This window comes from Pelecanus crispus, chromosome 3 (genome assembly GCF_030463565.1).
Source record: "Pelecanus crispus isolate bPelCri1 chromosome 3, bPelCri1.pri, whole genome shotgun sequence".
Taxonomy (NCBI): Eukaryota; Metazoa; Chordata; class Aves; order Pelecaniformes; family Pelecanidae; genus Pelecanus; species Pelecanus crispus.
Genome location: NC_134645.1, coordinates 57,660,089 through 57,677,560, shown reverse-complemented (window position 1 = coordinate 57,677,560; position 17,472 = coordinate 57,660,089). Strand labels below are relative to the sequence as shown.

General features: G+C 34.8%; 1 protein-coding gene across 1 annotated transcript in view; it reads right to left on the bottom strand.

The window, feature by feature from the left end:
- Positions 1 to 17,472, bottom strand: part of ADGB (androglobin) — a 138,216-nt gene that overhangs the window by 101,671 nt on the left and 19,073 nt on the right. Inside the window, exons 2-7 of the mRNA XM_075707698.1 lie at positions 16,020 to 16,170; positions 12,961 to 13,053; positions 10,583 to 10,654; positions 9,156 to 9,344; positions 2,776 to 2,915; positions 1,424 to 1,510 (exon numbers count right to left, since the gene is read on the bottom strand). Coding sequence (XP_075563813.1) covers positions 1,424 to 1,510; positions 2,776 to 2,915; positions 9,156 to 9,344; positions 10,583 to 10,654; positions 12,961 to 13,053; positions 16,020 to 16,170 — 732 coding nt within the window. The remainder of the gene's footprint in view (positions 1 to 1,423; positions 1,511 to 2,775; positions 2,916 to 9,155; positions 9,345 to 10,582; positions 10,655 to 12,960; positions 13,054 to 16,019; positions 16,171 to 17,472) is intronic.

Here is a 17,472-nt window from a genome sequence, read left to right as displayed (position 1 = left end):
TAAAGCATCCTTTCTAAAGCTTTTTAGTAGATAAAAGTTGCAGCAGGGAAATTTGCAGGCCACTTTGAAACTACACTATATAATAACTTGATTCTGGCTCTGTACATTAAAAGCCTTCTCAAAGGTACTTCCAAACTAGGTTTCCCTAACAGTTTCAGCACAGGTAGTTCCAAGCCTCTTCCACTTATTCCACTAGCTACAACAGCTTTTTGATATGACATGACAGTTGCAGCCATACTGGCTCTCCACAGAAACTCAGTGATTCCAGAAATAATCTAAAATGGAATGAATAGTGCAGGGCCATATATAAGTTTCATGCAAGCTAACTGCATACAACTTTTTTTTTTTTTTAATAAAATAATTGATTTTACAATGAGCTAAAGCCATCTTATACTACTATTGTAAAGACTCTGTGGTATTCACATTTTCTTGTTCCAGAATATAATATATTTGCAGTAAGTGCCAGATTCATGAATACTGTTTTTTGCTGTTGCAAATGTAAAACTAACTACATAAAGAAACAAAATCTAGGTTACTTAGATTTCTAAGTCCATGGGCTACATACACACTACTGTAAGACACAAATATATCAAAAACCTAAATTGCAAGTATAGCTTGGGACACAAAAATTGCTGAAATAAGGGCTAAAATAGCCCTTGACTGAACTTATTTAATACTGGAATACCATTATAAATAAACAATTATACCTAAATAAACTATATACAAACCAAAACTATTTGTTATCTGTGTATTCACTAGAATGTATACTTCAAAAGGCAAAATAATGTGATTTTAAAAAAAAGCCTAGATATTTAGAGCCTGTATCCCGGTCATTCATTTAGTAAAAAGAATGTCAAGCTGGAAAAACAGAATGCCTGTTCTTTAAAACCACAAAATGGACTTAAACACAGAGGAAACAAGAAAAAATGTTGTAAGTTGGAAATACTATTTTTGGTTGGATATAAAAGTATATCAACTGTTCCAATTTAAAAGGTGAAAACACCATACTACCTGAAGTTGATTACTTCTAAATTAATGACATATACTTTCTATAGCACATTCAGATATAAAATTATTATTACTTGCAGACATTTTGTATCTGTATACTACAAGAAACACAGATTTCTCCAACCCTATTTTCACCAGAGCGTTTAATATTAATTAAAAATAAATTAATTTTATAAAGAATAGGTATCAGCTTAACATGGTAAGTAGCTTTACAAGCAACAGTATGACCTACAAAGAAAAACACAATAAAATTGCATTCCTTGAAGGCGCATTTCTCACATGCCAGAAGTAAAAAATGTACATTTCCGAAAATTGATGCTGAAGGACTTTTAGGGCTCAGATTTATTTTCCATAATGCCTTATAGAATTATATATTAAACAACAAGTATGTAAATTGTTTAACAGAAGCGCTTACTGGAGAGGAATAACTTCTGGTATCCATCCAGTCAGTGTATGTAGAACTGTAAATTCCTCCAGCTCTCTTTTTCCAGTTTCATGTATACTGTAAGACAAAACCAGACATTATACAGAATTATAATACAACCAACTCACAGTAAACTCTGTAGTAGTCTACATCACTTTCTGTAGGAGCAAGACCATAGGCAAAGAGAATAGCTTGCTGAAAAACGAGTTGTTACTTGCAATTTTAGCAGTTTTCCTAGCCACTGCTGACTACTAGCCTACAAAGTCAAATTTTCTTTTATGCCTTTGCATCAGGCCCATTATTTTAGTGTTCCCTCTGGTACAATGGCATAGTTTCAACATTGTTACCAAGCATACCATGTGTACTTGCACATGGTAAACTCTCTTTTTGCAGGGTTGGAGATGTGGGTTTGAAATCCCTCATGCTAGAAGAGGGATGTGAATCTAGAACTTTCATTCCCTGAGCAGCTGCTCTAACTCCCAGGTTATTGTGCACAAGTTGGCTGTATTTCCAGTATACCACACTCCACTCTCAAATTGATAAGAGTCTCCTACTCTCTGGAGAGATTTCTGCCTGCAGATCTAAAGGCTAAAGCACTTGGCCATGACAAACCCTTGTGCTCTGGAGAAACACAGTATTTCAAACACATTCAGGCAAACAGAGTTTCCCAATGGGTAGCTCTAGGCAACTCTCTGGCCTGTGCAGAAGTACTTTAGATCACTCTTCTGACAAACATAACTTGGTATGACCAGAACAGGGAAGCTTGACTACCCAGATCAGTGTTTTGAATTATTTGCTGAAGCTTAGTCATTTTAACACTTGGTGTTCATTGCTCATCTCATAGGAAACTGCAGCCATAGTTGTCAATCATATGCACCATGGGCCACCTTCTACTTTCCAGTTTTAGGGAAGTGGATCACCGCACAGCCCACAACAGCAGATTTGTAGCAAAAGCATCAAAAGTAGCTTACAATACTCTATTTTCAATACTGGTTAAGGTTGATAATTAAAACTTCATTAAAACTTCTTGGACATTTCCATTTGGCAGAAAACCACATGTGAAGTTTTTTAGGAATAATGGCAAACAGATAAACAGGGAGACTACTCCAGTCTCTTTGCGAAGTTTTTTGTGCATAAATGTACAAACACACATTTAAAAAGGAAACACTGCATCTTCTGTAGCTACAGGGGACTTTGCTTTACTTATTTACTGTGTCACCTTTCAGAAAAGTGCATATTTGTCATTATAAAATTTTTAGCAAAATACACTTCCCATTATACTAAAACAATTCTTTGCAAATTCCATGTGACTTCACAAAACAAACCAAGCTGACTAAACATACCTAGTATTTGCCAGCTTAATGATAGCTTTGGACAGCAACATTGGCCAAAGTTCAATTTGACAGGTTGTAGCTGGCAGTAACAAATTATCCTCTTCATTGAAAGGCATAGTGTCATCCACAATGATCTTTCTCCAGCACCCCTATGACAGAGGGAGGGGGAGGAAAAAAGAAATAAAACACTGAGTTTGTGGGCTGGAAACAGAACGTGTATGTAAGAGAACTTCTAACGCTTTCCTAAGAACCCAGTTCTACTGTAATTTGATTTACATTACAGATGGCTTTAAAAGAAGTTCTCATATAGTATCTGAGAAGCATGGAAACAGTATTCATAGCATTTTATTACTGCTCTGACATTTATTTCAGAGATTAATTTAATTGCAGCTATTTCCAAATATATTTCCTTTCATATGTATAGTCCATCATGTGCATACATTCATTGCTGTTTCTTCAGCTGCCATGACAGATGCCTAAGAAACAGTAACGATTAAAAAAAGGCTACACTAAGATATCGGTTTTGCAAATGCCTCTAAGCTCAGTCGGGAGAATACTTGTGATATAAGCAGTCCCCCTTCCTTTTCAAGAACTACCTGGGGATGTTGGCTGCAGTGGTTAGTGTCCTGGAAAGCATTAAGATTGTATCTTACAAAAATACTATAGGAAACAACACAAAATGATCAAATGTAACTGATATCCATATTTGCAGGATAAGAAACAAACAGGTAAGACAAGGTACAGATGTCTCCAACACCAGATATTTCATTAGTAAATTGACCTAGTATCTCACAAAATAACCTTGCCTACCATTCTCCAAAAAAGTCTCTGTCCTAGTGATTAAGACCTAACAGAGGGGCAAAGGAATTAGTGGGGCAACAGCAAGTACTTCTGTTAACTTGCCCACAAATGATGAAGACTGGCCAAATCACTAAAATGTTCACCATATGTTATTGGAGAGGGCAAAATTACTGCTCTCTGCTTCTAACTGAACTGTGGCTTCAAACTGAAATGCCTGTCGATTAACTCTATATGAATTCTATAGGTTTCAGCAGAAAATAAATTTAGGCCATATGGCAAAGATACCCAGAAAGAATAAAACAGGCTAATATTTTTAGGATAAAAACTATTTGCTGACAGCCAAAACTAAATTTTTAAAATTTCACAATTTTGAAAAGGACCTAGTAAGTGAAATGATCACATATTCATCTCCTCTTTCAGTCATTGCTGAAGTTTAATAGACAGAGCAGTACAAGTTGAAAAGTAAAGGAAAAGACTGAGGATGTATTTGGTTTTCTATAGCTCAGGACATTTTTTAATTCAGAATAGTAATTCTGTGCATGTAATTCTTAAAAGACAATAGTATTTTTTGCATATGTAGCACAATTAAAAATATTTTTCTCCTCCTCACCAATTGCTCACCTTTTATACTTAATAAATAATAGAATCCAGATCACAATTATTTTGCATCAGTGATAACCTTTCTATAGCATTTCACTATTAACTCTAAAAACAACTATGCTGGTTTAAGGAGATAAGAGACCAGAAGAAAGAAAGAAAAATATGTGGGGCAGAAGGTCTATGGATAGAAAAAGAAATCTATAGGTGAGAAAAAGTGGAAGTAAAGAAACAAATTCAATAAACCTCATGAATGCAAAGTGAAAGCAGGATGTGGGAAAGAATATTGTGCCAATGTGAAAAATGATTACCCACAGGTTTGATCTGGTGGATGACAAGCCCCTAAGGACTCAATACAGCATTTTACTGAAACTAGTTCATTATTCTTCCACTGTGTTTTCTCTCCCTTTCATTTAATTTCCCACTTTCTCCCGTGAAATCTGTTTCTCCTCTATCTGTACTGATATGTCTTTTTTCATTTGCACATTTTCTTTAATCTTCCCCCATTTCACCCTCTTTTTTTTACCTGTTTTTCTTTCTGTATATACATATATTTCTGTGTATATATATAGCTGTACAACCAGAGGAAAAGGAATGAAATAAACCCAAATGCCCAAAACAAAAGTGACAAAGAAAGTAAACACCCTGATAACCCTTATAGATGCTTTAAAATGTAGTCTTTATCACATGAATAAACAACCTCTGCAGCATTAAATTTACACACAGAAAAATGTCCTCTGCTGAAGAACCTGGGCAACATCATTTCTGCATTCTCAAACTCATGCAATTCTTATTCCCTATATGAATATAAGATATTCCATATGTGAAGGCAGTAGTAACGGATGAGGAAAGCACAGGCATGTAAATCAGCTGAGTGCTCCCTTTTACAGGAAAGTTAAGAGATTCTTCCAGTTTTAACTGCTTTCCTAATTCTTCCTCAGTGCGGACTAGCTGACACGTATCAATAGCAAACTGCGTTAAACTTCCTTTTAAAATATCATATTTAATCTATACTGTATTAGAATTGTAAGTTTTTCTTAATACAAATACATGTTGTAGGATTATTTAAAAATAAAATTAATATGCTCAGGGTTTTATTCCCTCTCAAGAGACACATATCAAACTGCAACATGCATAAGTGGAGCCATTCAAAAGCTCTCCCCAGCTTTGTTTGCATTTATGTTCATTCCAAAAGATGGAGGGATTTATAAACAATTTAACAGGGTGATGGAGAAGTAAAATAAATCCCTCCTTATTTTATTAATAGGAATTTTTTTATACTATAACCACTAGAGTAATGGATTCCAGTATAGAAATGGAATATGAGCAATTTTCCAAGAGTCATGGAAGTGTTTGAGTAATTATTTTGTATTTGTAACTGTAGAGATTTCTGAAAGAACTCTGCACTTGAGGTGTTTCTAAGTGATGTGCTGTATGCAGCTGCAAGGCTCTCTCCACACCTCCAACACAAAACTTGGCCAGCTTATCCATCTGAGGCACTGACCTGCTGCTGTTCCTCTCCAGGAGCATCATCTGCTGCAGATGTGATGCAAGTTCCTTTACTTTGAAGTTCTAAAAACATTGTGAGATGTGCAAAGTTTATGCCCTCTCCTTTTGTAGATCAACACTAATTATCTCAAATAATGGTAAACTGGAGACTTGCTGTGAGGACCATTAGGAAAACAAAATCTCTTCACTCTTCACCAAATTATATATATATTCTCTTCCTCTCCTCTGGTATATTTTTCCATCTCCTACTGTTATGCATGTAAGAGTGTTGTCCTTGAGTATTCTGACACGCACTCTTACATTCCATCTTCCAAATCCTTCCATTAACCACATCAGCCCTTTTCATAAACACAGCACTCACATAGCCTCTTTCTCCCCAAATTTAAGTTTCATTCTTATACTTATTGTTGCTCTTTCTTTTGACTGCCTCTATTGGCTGAGAACATCTTCTCAAGAGACATCTATTTTTTATTTTATTTTTTTCCCCATGGGTTAAAAACTCTTCTCCAGGTTGTTCTTTCCTGATTCTTCTCTTCTCCTCTTGCATTTCCTTCAGTCTTTGGTGGTTCCTTTTTACTGTATGAGGGTTTTTTCCATGCATATATATTAATAACATATTATCCCAGAGAGCAAAATAAGCAATTTTTTTAAATTCCTTCATCACATTTTAAGGATATGAAGTAATGCTGAATATACCATTTCCCTCAAAAAATCTTTTAATATTTAATTATTTTAATTAATTACACCATATTTTGGATTGAGTTTATCTAAAGTCAAATTCTAGCTATTGGACCTTTTTGTATTTCACTAAGAAGTTCTCCACTAGGATTATCTTCTTTTCCATTTGTAACTAACTATATGCAATGCCTTTGCAACCTCTATTAAGCTGGAAGAGACCCAAGTTAAATACATGACAGTTTAAAGTCCAAATGGTGCTGGAAGTTTGGAAAGGAATCCAGGTGTCACCCTTTGGTTTTTGGTCCCATGACATACATTTCTGCAGAGCAGTCAAAGCTGTAGTTATGGAACTTCCCTTGCAGAAACTGGGAGTTTTGGTCCTTAACAGCTGAGAAGGGAAGAATATTCAGTTCTTCCACTCCTTCATGAGTGCTCTAACCATCACATTTTATGCAAAAGGAGAGGTGACAGCCATCTGCTGAAAGATATGAGCTCTCTTTAACTTTTCATGCACTCTCACAGAATAATCTAGTGCTTGGTATCTGCATAAACACATGTACCTAATACAAAGCCCTAAGTCAGCTGCTTAATCTCCAGGAAAAAATTCCAGAAACTCTGAATGTTTGTTTGACTAATTCTGATAGCTTTTCACTCAGTATGTGAGACAACAAAATCACCCTAGGAAAAACCCCACTCCTATCCCTATTGACAATAACAGACCACTTCACCACCTAAATTAATCTACTTGAATTCTGCTGCTGGAGACAGTTGGTGTGGTGATGCCTAAAGCAGGTATCTCAGGCAGGCACTCTGAATATGTCCATAGCTTACCTGGATCTACTGATATGAAAATGTTTAATTTGAGCAGCTAAAGCTTCTAAACCTGCTTTGTTAGAGTTGGTTATGTTCCTTCAATTCACATTGTGCCAAGGAACAGATACATGTCTTTCAGCCTTCCAATGCACAGAAGAAATATTCATTGAATAACTGCTAGTGGTTTTTTTTCTTAACATTGCTGTTTATGTTTTTATTATCAGTAACTTGTGAAAGCCTGGTTTTGAACATTGTGTATCAATACTATTAGCAACTTAAATTTAATTAGTACATTTGGCCTGCTTAATCAGCTGTCTGCATTGTCTTAGCTGCTCACTTGTATTCATGAGCATTGATTTTTGCTTTTTTAAAAAAAAACTTTTGCACATTCATTTTAGGTTCTGCTTCCTTTTTTGAGTGTAACTTTTTCTGTTTCCATGAATATATCTTTTTAGAAGTCCAAAGGGATACCTTTGAGTTTTCATTAACACTTCCAGCTTTATGTTTCCAACTGACTGTCAAAAATATTTTCAAGTTTGGGCTACTGGAAGTTTAATAGGGTCAATTATACGTCTTAGGTTTTTGTGACATATTCTGTTTGCAAAAGACAAATGTTACTAGAATAACCCTAACAACACAGACAACTTCTAACTCTCATATCAGTGATTATTTCTTTGTTTAATAGTATGAGGTTCAATATTAAATTAAATGTTCCCTGTTGACTGTAAAATGCAGTAAGTTATTGTCTGTTATCTTTAGAAACTCCATGGTATGTTTTGGTTTTACTAGTACATCTTCAGTAAATGGTCCTCTCACTGGAAGTCTTCAATCACCTTTAAATACAATTGGATACAAATAGCTCTGTAAAGTCAGCCAACTGAGTTACTTAATAAAAAACATTCTTAATCCTAATACTTTAGAGGTATGGGCCACTTGTCTGCATTTGCATCAAACCTCCATATTCGATCATCCACTACACAGGAACAGAAATATTTAGTTACCAAGTGAGAATTTAAATCATACAGTTTATAGTGCAGTGCAAACCTTACAATCATTCTTCATGTTTTTCTCTCTAGCAAAAATGAAATGAAACATACCTTCTTATTTAGTAAAAGCCAACCAACACTGAGAATTCAACTGGTAAAAAGGAACTTCCATTCAGGTAGCACACACATATGATGCTGAGTATCATCATAACATTTTGAGGCACAGAGTAAAAAAAAACCCAAAATTTCAACAAGAAGTACTTTCATAAAATGAAAAGGTGTAAGAAAGAAACAAAAGAAAGAAAATTTCTGTAAATCTGCCTAATTAAAAACAGTTTACATTGGACTATAAGAGGACATGTGATTTAGAAATCAAACCCTGTAAAAATAGGATGTCAAGTATCACATGCAGCTCAAAGAAACTACAAATGGTGCAAATTAATCACTTCTTAAAACAACATTATTTTAACCACTCACTATATGATACCGAATGAACCAATTATTTTCGTCAAATTTATTGAAACTGTGCTTTGGGCTAAGGAATGACATTGAAAACTGCTGTTTGACACACACACAAAAAAAAGTCACAAGTATCAGAAAATAAAAGTTATTTCAATAGATAGTTTGAACAACTAGCATTAGCAACATTAGCAACTGCCATTATTGGATCCTCTTTCTACTATGTAATAAACAAATGAACTCCAGTGTAGTACCTTGTTGCAGTGCCCAGGGAAAAAATGTCCCCTAACAATCAGCAAAACTGTACATAATCTACAAAAAAAGAATATTGCCTTTTCAAGTAATAACTTTATTTTATCAAGTTCTAAGTTGTACAGAAATCGCATGAACTGTAAAAGGCATTTTTATTAACATGCATCAACAATTTGTCAACACTTCTACTCCTACAAATCCATCTTTTCAATAATAACAAATACTTGCCCTAACCATTAAAATTTGCCATGTTAGCTGCATAATATTTATATGTTGTTGGAGGGAAGTACTCACCATCCAATAAAGTTTCACTACGTATTTTCCATAGCTATTGTACAGTGGCATGTGCCCCCTGGTAGCTTTACATAAAGCATAAATGTGTTCCCATGGTTTCCAAAAAAGTGTGGATGTTCCATTAGTTAAGGCCTTCTCATTATACATCCTCCAGACTGCATAAATTTCACTTATAATCCATCTCATCAGCTGAAAACAGAGAAAAATAGAAAAAAAAAATTTTCACTTTACATCTCTTAGAAAGATACAATCAAATTATATTACAATGATCAAAGAATAAAAACATCCTGTTTTAATTGACTAAGTGACATAAAAGTATAGCTATGGTTTCATGCAAAAATTAATTTCACCGGTACAACTTTTTTTAAAATCATCGTAATAGCTATCTACAATAACAAAAAACTTCATGAACCTAAGTACAGACACAATATAAATTATGCTGTTCTTCATTTACCAAATAAAAATGAGGACATATGATTTCAAAATAAATTATGTTACAGGACTTGTGAATTGTCACTTGTTCAAATGCTTATTACTAGATATAGCTGCTAAAAATCAATATTGCCTTTAATAATTGTTATTTGTACTCAGTAAAAAAACAACCCCAAATCATTAAAAGTATTTAATTATTTTTAAAATTTAGAATAGAAGTTTTAGCTAATCATGCTTTAGTGCATGTGTTTTTCTAACATGCAGACTTTGGGTGTATGCTATAGTTTCCTAAGTATTACCAGACTGTTACAGTGATTTATATAAACAAGAATGAGAATAAACTTTTACTACAAGAAACTTGCCCTAAAATTAATTAGTGGTTCTGTGGACAGTAAAATTTATATCATCTGTTTTCTGACGGCTTCTTCCCGTACGGTTTCTCTGGTGCTGAATTTTGAGTTTGCATTGAAGCATTAAATGAAATAGAAATTATGAAGTAATATTATATTCAGTAAGGCACTCGATGCCTTCGTTCTCCTGGCTTTATACTTTGCCCCGATCTGTAGAAAAGACTGGCTGGGTAACAGGATTTGCATACACATGCAGGCACACTAAGAACATGACTTCAGGAAAGACTGAATGAAAATTATAAATACTTTCCAATATAGTTTTTACTTGCCCTTATCTTTAGAGAATATTATCCAGTAATAATCTTTGTAGTTCATAGACTGTATAATTTTTTTTAAAAAAAAGAGTTTGGAAAATCTCTTACCATCATTGATTTAATTTTTCAAAGTCTAAAATAGGTAAACACTAATTATACAAATCTAGATGATTTCTTGCCATTTTATTCCCATCATTCTTTTTTCACTTAAAATTTGTCACAACTTATTTCTTCATGGTAAAAATTTGGAGTGAAATCCGAAAAGTTTAAAAGAGTTAAAAAAAATGAAAAAAAAAATTTTAAAAAGGGACATTAATGTATTTCTACCTACCTCACTACGAAATATATGGTCATTTGCTGAAAAAAGGTCAAATGAGGTTTCATTTTTGACAACCACAGGAATCTAGGAGAAAGTAAATTAGTTAAGTTCATAGCTAAATTGTCTGGAAAAAATTAAATGAACACTAATGTTTAACAGTAGTGACATACAAATGTTAGACATTTGGCAAACATTTGTTAGACAGTTGCAAACTAAAGGCCATCAGTTTGCAAATCTTGTAGCTGCTTTGGTATCTCTTAATAAAAATGTCTTAAAATGTAGATGTTCAGAATTTAAAAAAAAAATCATTATTTTAACCAGAAGATTTAGAGTATCAAATGAAATAATTACATAACTAAATTGAGATTCCCCCAATTTATTCATAAAATTTGCAGTTCTGCATTTAAATCGTGATCATAACACTGTCTCATACTTTGAGATTTCCTTGGCCCCTCACCAAGATTCAAAGGGATTTGTTTCCTTATGGTCAGTTAGATAGTGGTATTGTCAGTATGAACACTGACTTTATCAAACCTTTGACTGTATTACATGGTTTTGATGACTATTACTTGTTTATACAGTCCATTTTCTTTTTGTAAGCAGCTTAGAAATAACATACTAGGATTGTCGTTTATTGAATTAAATATATCTGTGCCTCTCATCAGTTATTGGTGATCATTGCTTGATTCTTTGCTTACTGCACTATAGGCTTGTTTACGCTTTCTTTTATAGTTCCTGATAGATTAGGTAGCAACACATATCATCTTAATAGCCTTTCATCACTTGATATTTACCTTAATTTTTAATAACTTAAAAAATTTCTAGTAATCATAGCCTCTTGATTAAAAATACATTGGACCAAAACAAGCACCAAAGTTTTAATCAGGTCTTAAAGAAAACAAGTGCTTTCTTCCTAGTGCTCTAAAGATAGATTTTAAATATTTGTAATACTTATACATGTTTCCATGGCTTTCTGGGCTGCCAGCTCTCTTGCCCTCATCTTTCAGATACCTCTACTCAATTTATTCATTTTGGCAGCGTTTCTCATCCAATCTTTTGGTCTTGTCAATTACTCCCCTGACCTCCCCCTCTCCTTCCTACATTAAAAATTAAACTTGGACCTGTGTAGTGTCTAGTTAATAAAAAATGGAACTGACAAGCTGACAAAAGGAAAACTGACAAGCCTGAAAAAGTTGCAAGGGTGGTCAACATGTTTTAAAACTTCAGTATTTCATCTGAAGCAAAAATGCTTCAAAATTTAGATTAGCAACAACATTGGAGAACACTAACCTTTCAAATGGTAGGCTGTTTATTTTCTTTGCAATTAATTTTAAACATAAACTGAATAAGAGCTTTGCATAATTTTAAAATGTTATGGTTACCTTCCAGACAAGTACTGTCAGAGACATGGACACATTCTGCATGCAGACTGGAGAAATACAATAGTTGAAGTGAGAAAAAGTACTGTATTTTTGGTAAAGCTAATTTATGGTTTCAGGATAGATATTTACTTCAGATACCTGCTCAAGGGAAGTCTTAGCTGGAACAGACAGAACTTGTTTTGCCATGACACTGATTTTAAAGTGAGAAAACAAGGACACAAAGGAAAACAGGAAGGCATCTCTCTCTCCAGGTGTCTTCTAAATGAATGTGAAGTCAAAAAGCAGAGCAGACTTGGGAGGATACACCACCATGATGTTTTGCACCAGGAAGTGCTGGTCCATGGTGATCCCAGTGAGAAAGGCATTCAGACTCCATATAGTATCATTTAAAATGCTATTATTACAGCTAACTATAAAGAAAGGGATTAGTTAGTTATTAGACAGATAATGTTATGTCCTTTTAGACACTGGGAACCCCAAGTTGTGCAGCATCAAACAGTCTTCTGATCTATGTGCAGCATTCTGTGCAGACCCCATCCATCAAAAGGGTTACCCCATTTTGCTATTACTGAACTATGATAGGATTTCAGCTATTACAGGATTTTCTTGCAAGAAAACAACTCTTTTCATCATTTTCACTGTAAAACAGAAAGGATGTTCACATAAGTTCCTGGTGCACTTAGATAAAGGCAAGGATATGCAGGTGGTGTAATTGCCAGTAGCAAAAGGCTGCAGGCTCCTCCCTTACAATACGCTGGTTGAGTTTATCCAGTGGCCAGGATCACGCCTGGCAGCATGCAGGGCTGAAGGACAAGCTGTATGTGCAGCACAGGTTAACTGCTGTGTGGATCACTGACTCCTTGGTGTATAACGGTCTCCTGGACAGGATGACTATACATGGGCAAGAGGGTTTTATCTGTTGAACTTATTTCCTCTACTAATTTTCTTCTACTTGTGACATAGCTAGGTGAGTAGCATTTTTTCGTTATGACCTTCCTTGTTTCTTACCTTACTTGTTAAAAACTCATGTGGACGTTTCCATGAATGGACTTTCAAGGATGCTGGCAATTCTATTTTCCCTTCAGGATCCTCAAAGACATACTACATAAAACATGCATGAACAAAAATGGAACTTTTTTTATTAATTACAGTATTGTGTCTTCCACAAGATTTAAAATAATATATTGTTCACACAATAATTCACTTCAGGGGAAATATAGCATAAAAAGGAACTAATAGTATCTATAACTGAACTAAAAGAGTGCAAAGCCCAAACTGAAGATTCAGCACAAAAACTGCTTGTATTGTTTTGAGAAGTCTATGTGGCCTGCACTGTCTAAATAGGTCTATATAAAATCTTTCCTTTTTTCCCCACCTTTCAGAGAAACCTCCCAAAAAACTGTTGAAGCTTTTGATTCAGGCATTCTTCTACCAAGTTGTTTCTAAATACTTTTTCTAACTGACTTATTTCTAATGCTTTTTAATTGAAGACTGAAAGTAAAAATCTAAAGCAATACTTAAGATGCAAACAAAGCAGGTTCCACACATTTAAAACTGCTATAGAAACCATTAAAGAGAGGATGTCATATAATTTTCAAACTTTCATTTCCAAAGTGATACTTATTCTCCATGTGAGCAGGAGGCATCAGGATATATGATATCTGTTTACTTAACAGTGCAATCTAGGATGAGGAGATGCCTCTGATACTGCTCGTGCTGACTGAGAAACTGATCGGTTACATGGTTAGCGCCTTTTATTTGTGCCTGGAATTTTTAATAGCTTTTAGCCATATTATACATTTCTGTGTATTTCACAGGCCACAGTGTACTCTATTTATCTTCTACAGACCAACCAAGAGAAAGAGTTTCTGGGAAGGAAAAACTATGATGCTTTGAGTACTTACTGATTAAAGGAAGGGAAAAGAAAATACATTACAAAAGCATAAAACCCAAACCCAAAAAAAAGACTCCAAAATAGTATTTTCACCACATTTTTTTCTTATTTGTTTAATTGTGTAAGTTCCTTCAAAATACCAATCTGCAACAAGCTATTTAAAGTACCTGAAGGAAGCAAGATATGTTGCATGGGTGGGGTGGGGGAGGGAAGAACCTTTTAGGAATAATTATTTTTCTGAAAGCTTAAAGGAAGCCTTGTAGACTGGACCATACAGAAATGTATTAACAGAGTTTATATTCTGCTTTCAGAGACATCCAACCCTGACTACATGGTGTAACAGGAAAGTTTAGCATTTAAACACTAGATAAATCAGAAAAAGGAGGCAGGTGAGAATGACGTAACACTACGCAAAGAAACACTAAAAAAACCCCAGAGATACACACCTTCCTTTAGCTTACAAGTGTAAAAATACTTTGAAGAAGGATATTGTAGGTTCAGCCAAACTTGGCTGACAAAATCGGGTTTAATTTATCTTTTATTTAAGGTGGCTATAACAGACAACTGCCAGGTCTCGGGAGTTCATGCTCTAAGGACAGAAGCCTCAACCACAGGTTCTACAGGAAGGACAGGCAAGAAACAGACACAAGAGAAACAGACAAGGTCAAATGCACAATCTCAGCAGCACACTGCACTGCTCTAAGAGAGGCTGTTGTGTAGGGCTGCTTGATAAAAGAGCTTTAGTGTTACAACAAAAGAGATCACTTCTGATTGATTCCTTTTCTTACATAAGAAAACAGGATTGTTTATATTCTTGTTCTAAGTGTACTCAAAGGTACTGGATGCCATCACTAATTCTGTTGCTAACTGAAATACCCTATACAATACTGAATTCTGGCTAGGTGCTTGGATCAGAAAAGGCCACATTAGAAAATTCTTTAGATCTGTAAAGTCGTCTGCTGTGACCGACATATTTAACAATCCTTTAAACGTGTAAAAAGAGCAATGTTCCAAATAGCTTGTGGCTGAAGAACTGAATGGTCCAGTAAACACCGCAGAATGCCCCTTATGCTAAAAAAGAAGAAAGATTTTCAGTTACAATTTTTTAAAAATTTTATCTGTTATAATAACGTCAGGCAGACCTCACAGATTAGTGCTAGAGAAATATTTGGAGTACAGCCCAAAGAGACCAAGTGTGGTAATGGAACAGAAGAAAGACACAAAGGAAAATTATTTACCTGTCAAGTTAATGGCATCATTCAGTGTAGAACCTATAACTTCCCTCAAAAGAGTACTTTGGTCCCATAGGGCTACAATATATTTAAGCTTGGGATAAGGAAAAAAAAAAACTACAAACACATAGGCTAACACATACACAGCACACAAGAAAATATACAGAACAAACATATGAGCAATGCAGAATTTGCACATAAAACAGATGACTAAGCACAGTATTAAATGGATTTTAAATATAACTTAAAATGCTAAGTTTAAGAAACTCTTTAGAAAATAATTTTACTACTTCTCAGCATAAAATGCACGTAGATTCTGTAATGATAACCGGTTTGAAGGAGTAAAAATCCAGATGAGATTTAAAAGTCATTCCAAAGTTGGAAAGACTGAGGAATTTTTCTCCACCTGGTAAGTGCTTACCTTCTGCAAAATAACTATATTCCCTCAAACCATTCTCTGCACACTAGAACTGCAGACAGTGTTTCACATGTCCAGAAACTGAGGTGTGCAAAACAAAAGACTTCAACATCCATTTTTTCCCATAATAAAGATGGGTGCATTTAACATTTGAGTCCACAGAAAATGCAGTGCCCAGAGAAGGGACTGCTCTGACATACTACAACAGTTCAGTTGTTCCCACATCCCCAGTTTTAATTATGTTATGGAGTAGATTTTGGGGCTTCATTTTTTTTCAACCATTAATGTGCACACATTAATGCACACACATATGTTTGTTAAAGAAGCAACAAATAAACAATGCACAACATTTTTAGTTTATTATATTAGTTTAGTAGGGAACTATTTAAACTTATTGAAAAGCTATGATTGAAAATTAACATATTTATCAGTAACAAATTATTTTGAAGTTGTGACAAATATGCTATTAAATACAGGTACAAAACACAAAGTAGAAATAATATATATGTGTCACACAACTTACTGAAAAGGGACTTTTTCCAGTTTTTTCTTTCTCTTTTCCAGCTTTCCCAGTATCCCATTTTTCTGCATTGATATCTGCTTCATTCCATTCTGGCCAAATAGGAAATCTCCACTTTTCATTGGAAGCACCTACACGGGAAGACACAGTTGCCCTGGGAAACAAACAAATGCATGAATAAAAATGAACAGTATATCAAGCAAGGGTAGTAGGAAGATTTTTATCTCATAAAAAATTATTTTTTTAATGTACTGTAATAAAAAACTTTAGTGTTAGTAACTACAATAACTTTTTTGTCACTAAGATAAGCAAGCCCATAGAATTGCTAGATGGCATTATTAGATATAAACCAACAAAATATTTAAATGCATTTATATGAGGAATCCTGCTGAAGTAAATGGGACAGGTGAAGCACAAAAGCAGAATCCAAGGGAACTGTTTCTTTCTTCTTCCTTTTCCCCTGCTTCAAGCCACATGGTTCTGCTTCCTCTCCTGTGTCAGGCCTACCATTCGTGACCAAATTCAATTCACTCATCCAATCAAAGGCTTTCCTTTTATTTTTTTTTTTTTTTTCTGACTTACTTACTTTAACCAACCCAAAGGAGCTTGCCATGGATAAAAGACATGTTGGGGAATAGGACTCCCACTTCGAGGCACCTGTGACCTGCTAGACCAGCCAGTCTATTTCCAGTTAGTTCCATTCTCAGAGCCTCTTGTGCTACCAGTACTCTCACTACCCTCTTCTTGGGATTCACAACTCCAGTAAAACGTTTGCTGAGACTGCAGGGATTTTCACAAGACTAATACACAACGTGTTCATAGCTACCAACTAGCACTAGTAGTACCTGTGCACATCATTTTTCCAGTGCATATGAAGGGCTGAAAAACTGAATTAGTGAGGATGAGAATACAGCAGCTCCTTCCCCCTTAACTACCCAACCTGGAAGCAGACAAAGTATGTGCAGGTCACATATTAATTATATTCTCCCAGACCCACTGGCAATAAACTGTAGGTGTTGTCGATGCTGAAGAACAAAGGGAAGAAGCTGCAGGGGCCTGAGAAGCAAGCTGGCACCAAAAACTGAGCAAAAGGGTTTAAATAAATCTTATTGCAGAAAAACTACACAGACTTCAACTAGTTGGAAAAAAGGACTAAGGACAGAATTTCCTCTTTGATACTCAGCAGTGTTCTACAGCAGAAATGCAGTATCAGACAGATACTTTTTTACTACTGGAGCCTTAACAACATACTTACATGATACTTCTATTTCATTATGTACATCAGCTATAAAAAGCTAAAGATATTGTAACTTTCTTTTTCCTTTCCTTATACCACACTTTTTTTTTAAACTTTTTTTTTTTTTTTAAAATGAGAAACAGAAGAATTCCTACAAATAACTCCAGGACATCAGGAAAAATAACAGTGTTTTGGGCTACAGCTGGAGAGCTATTTTTA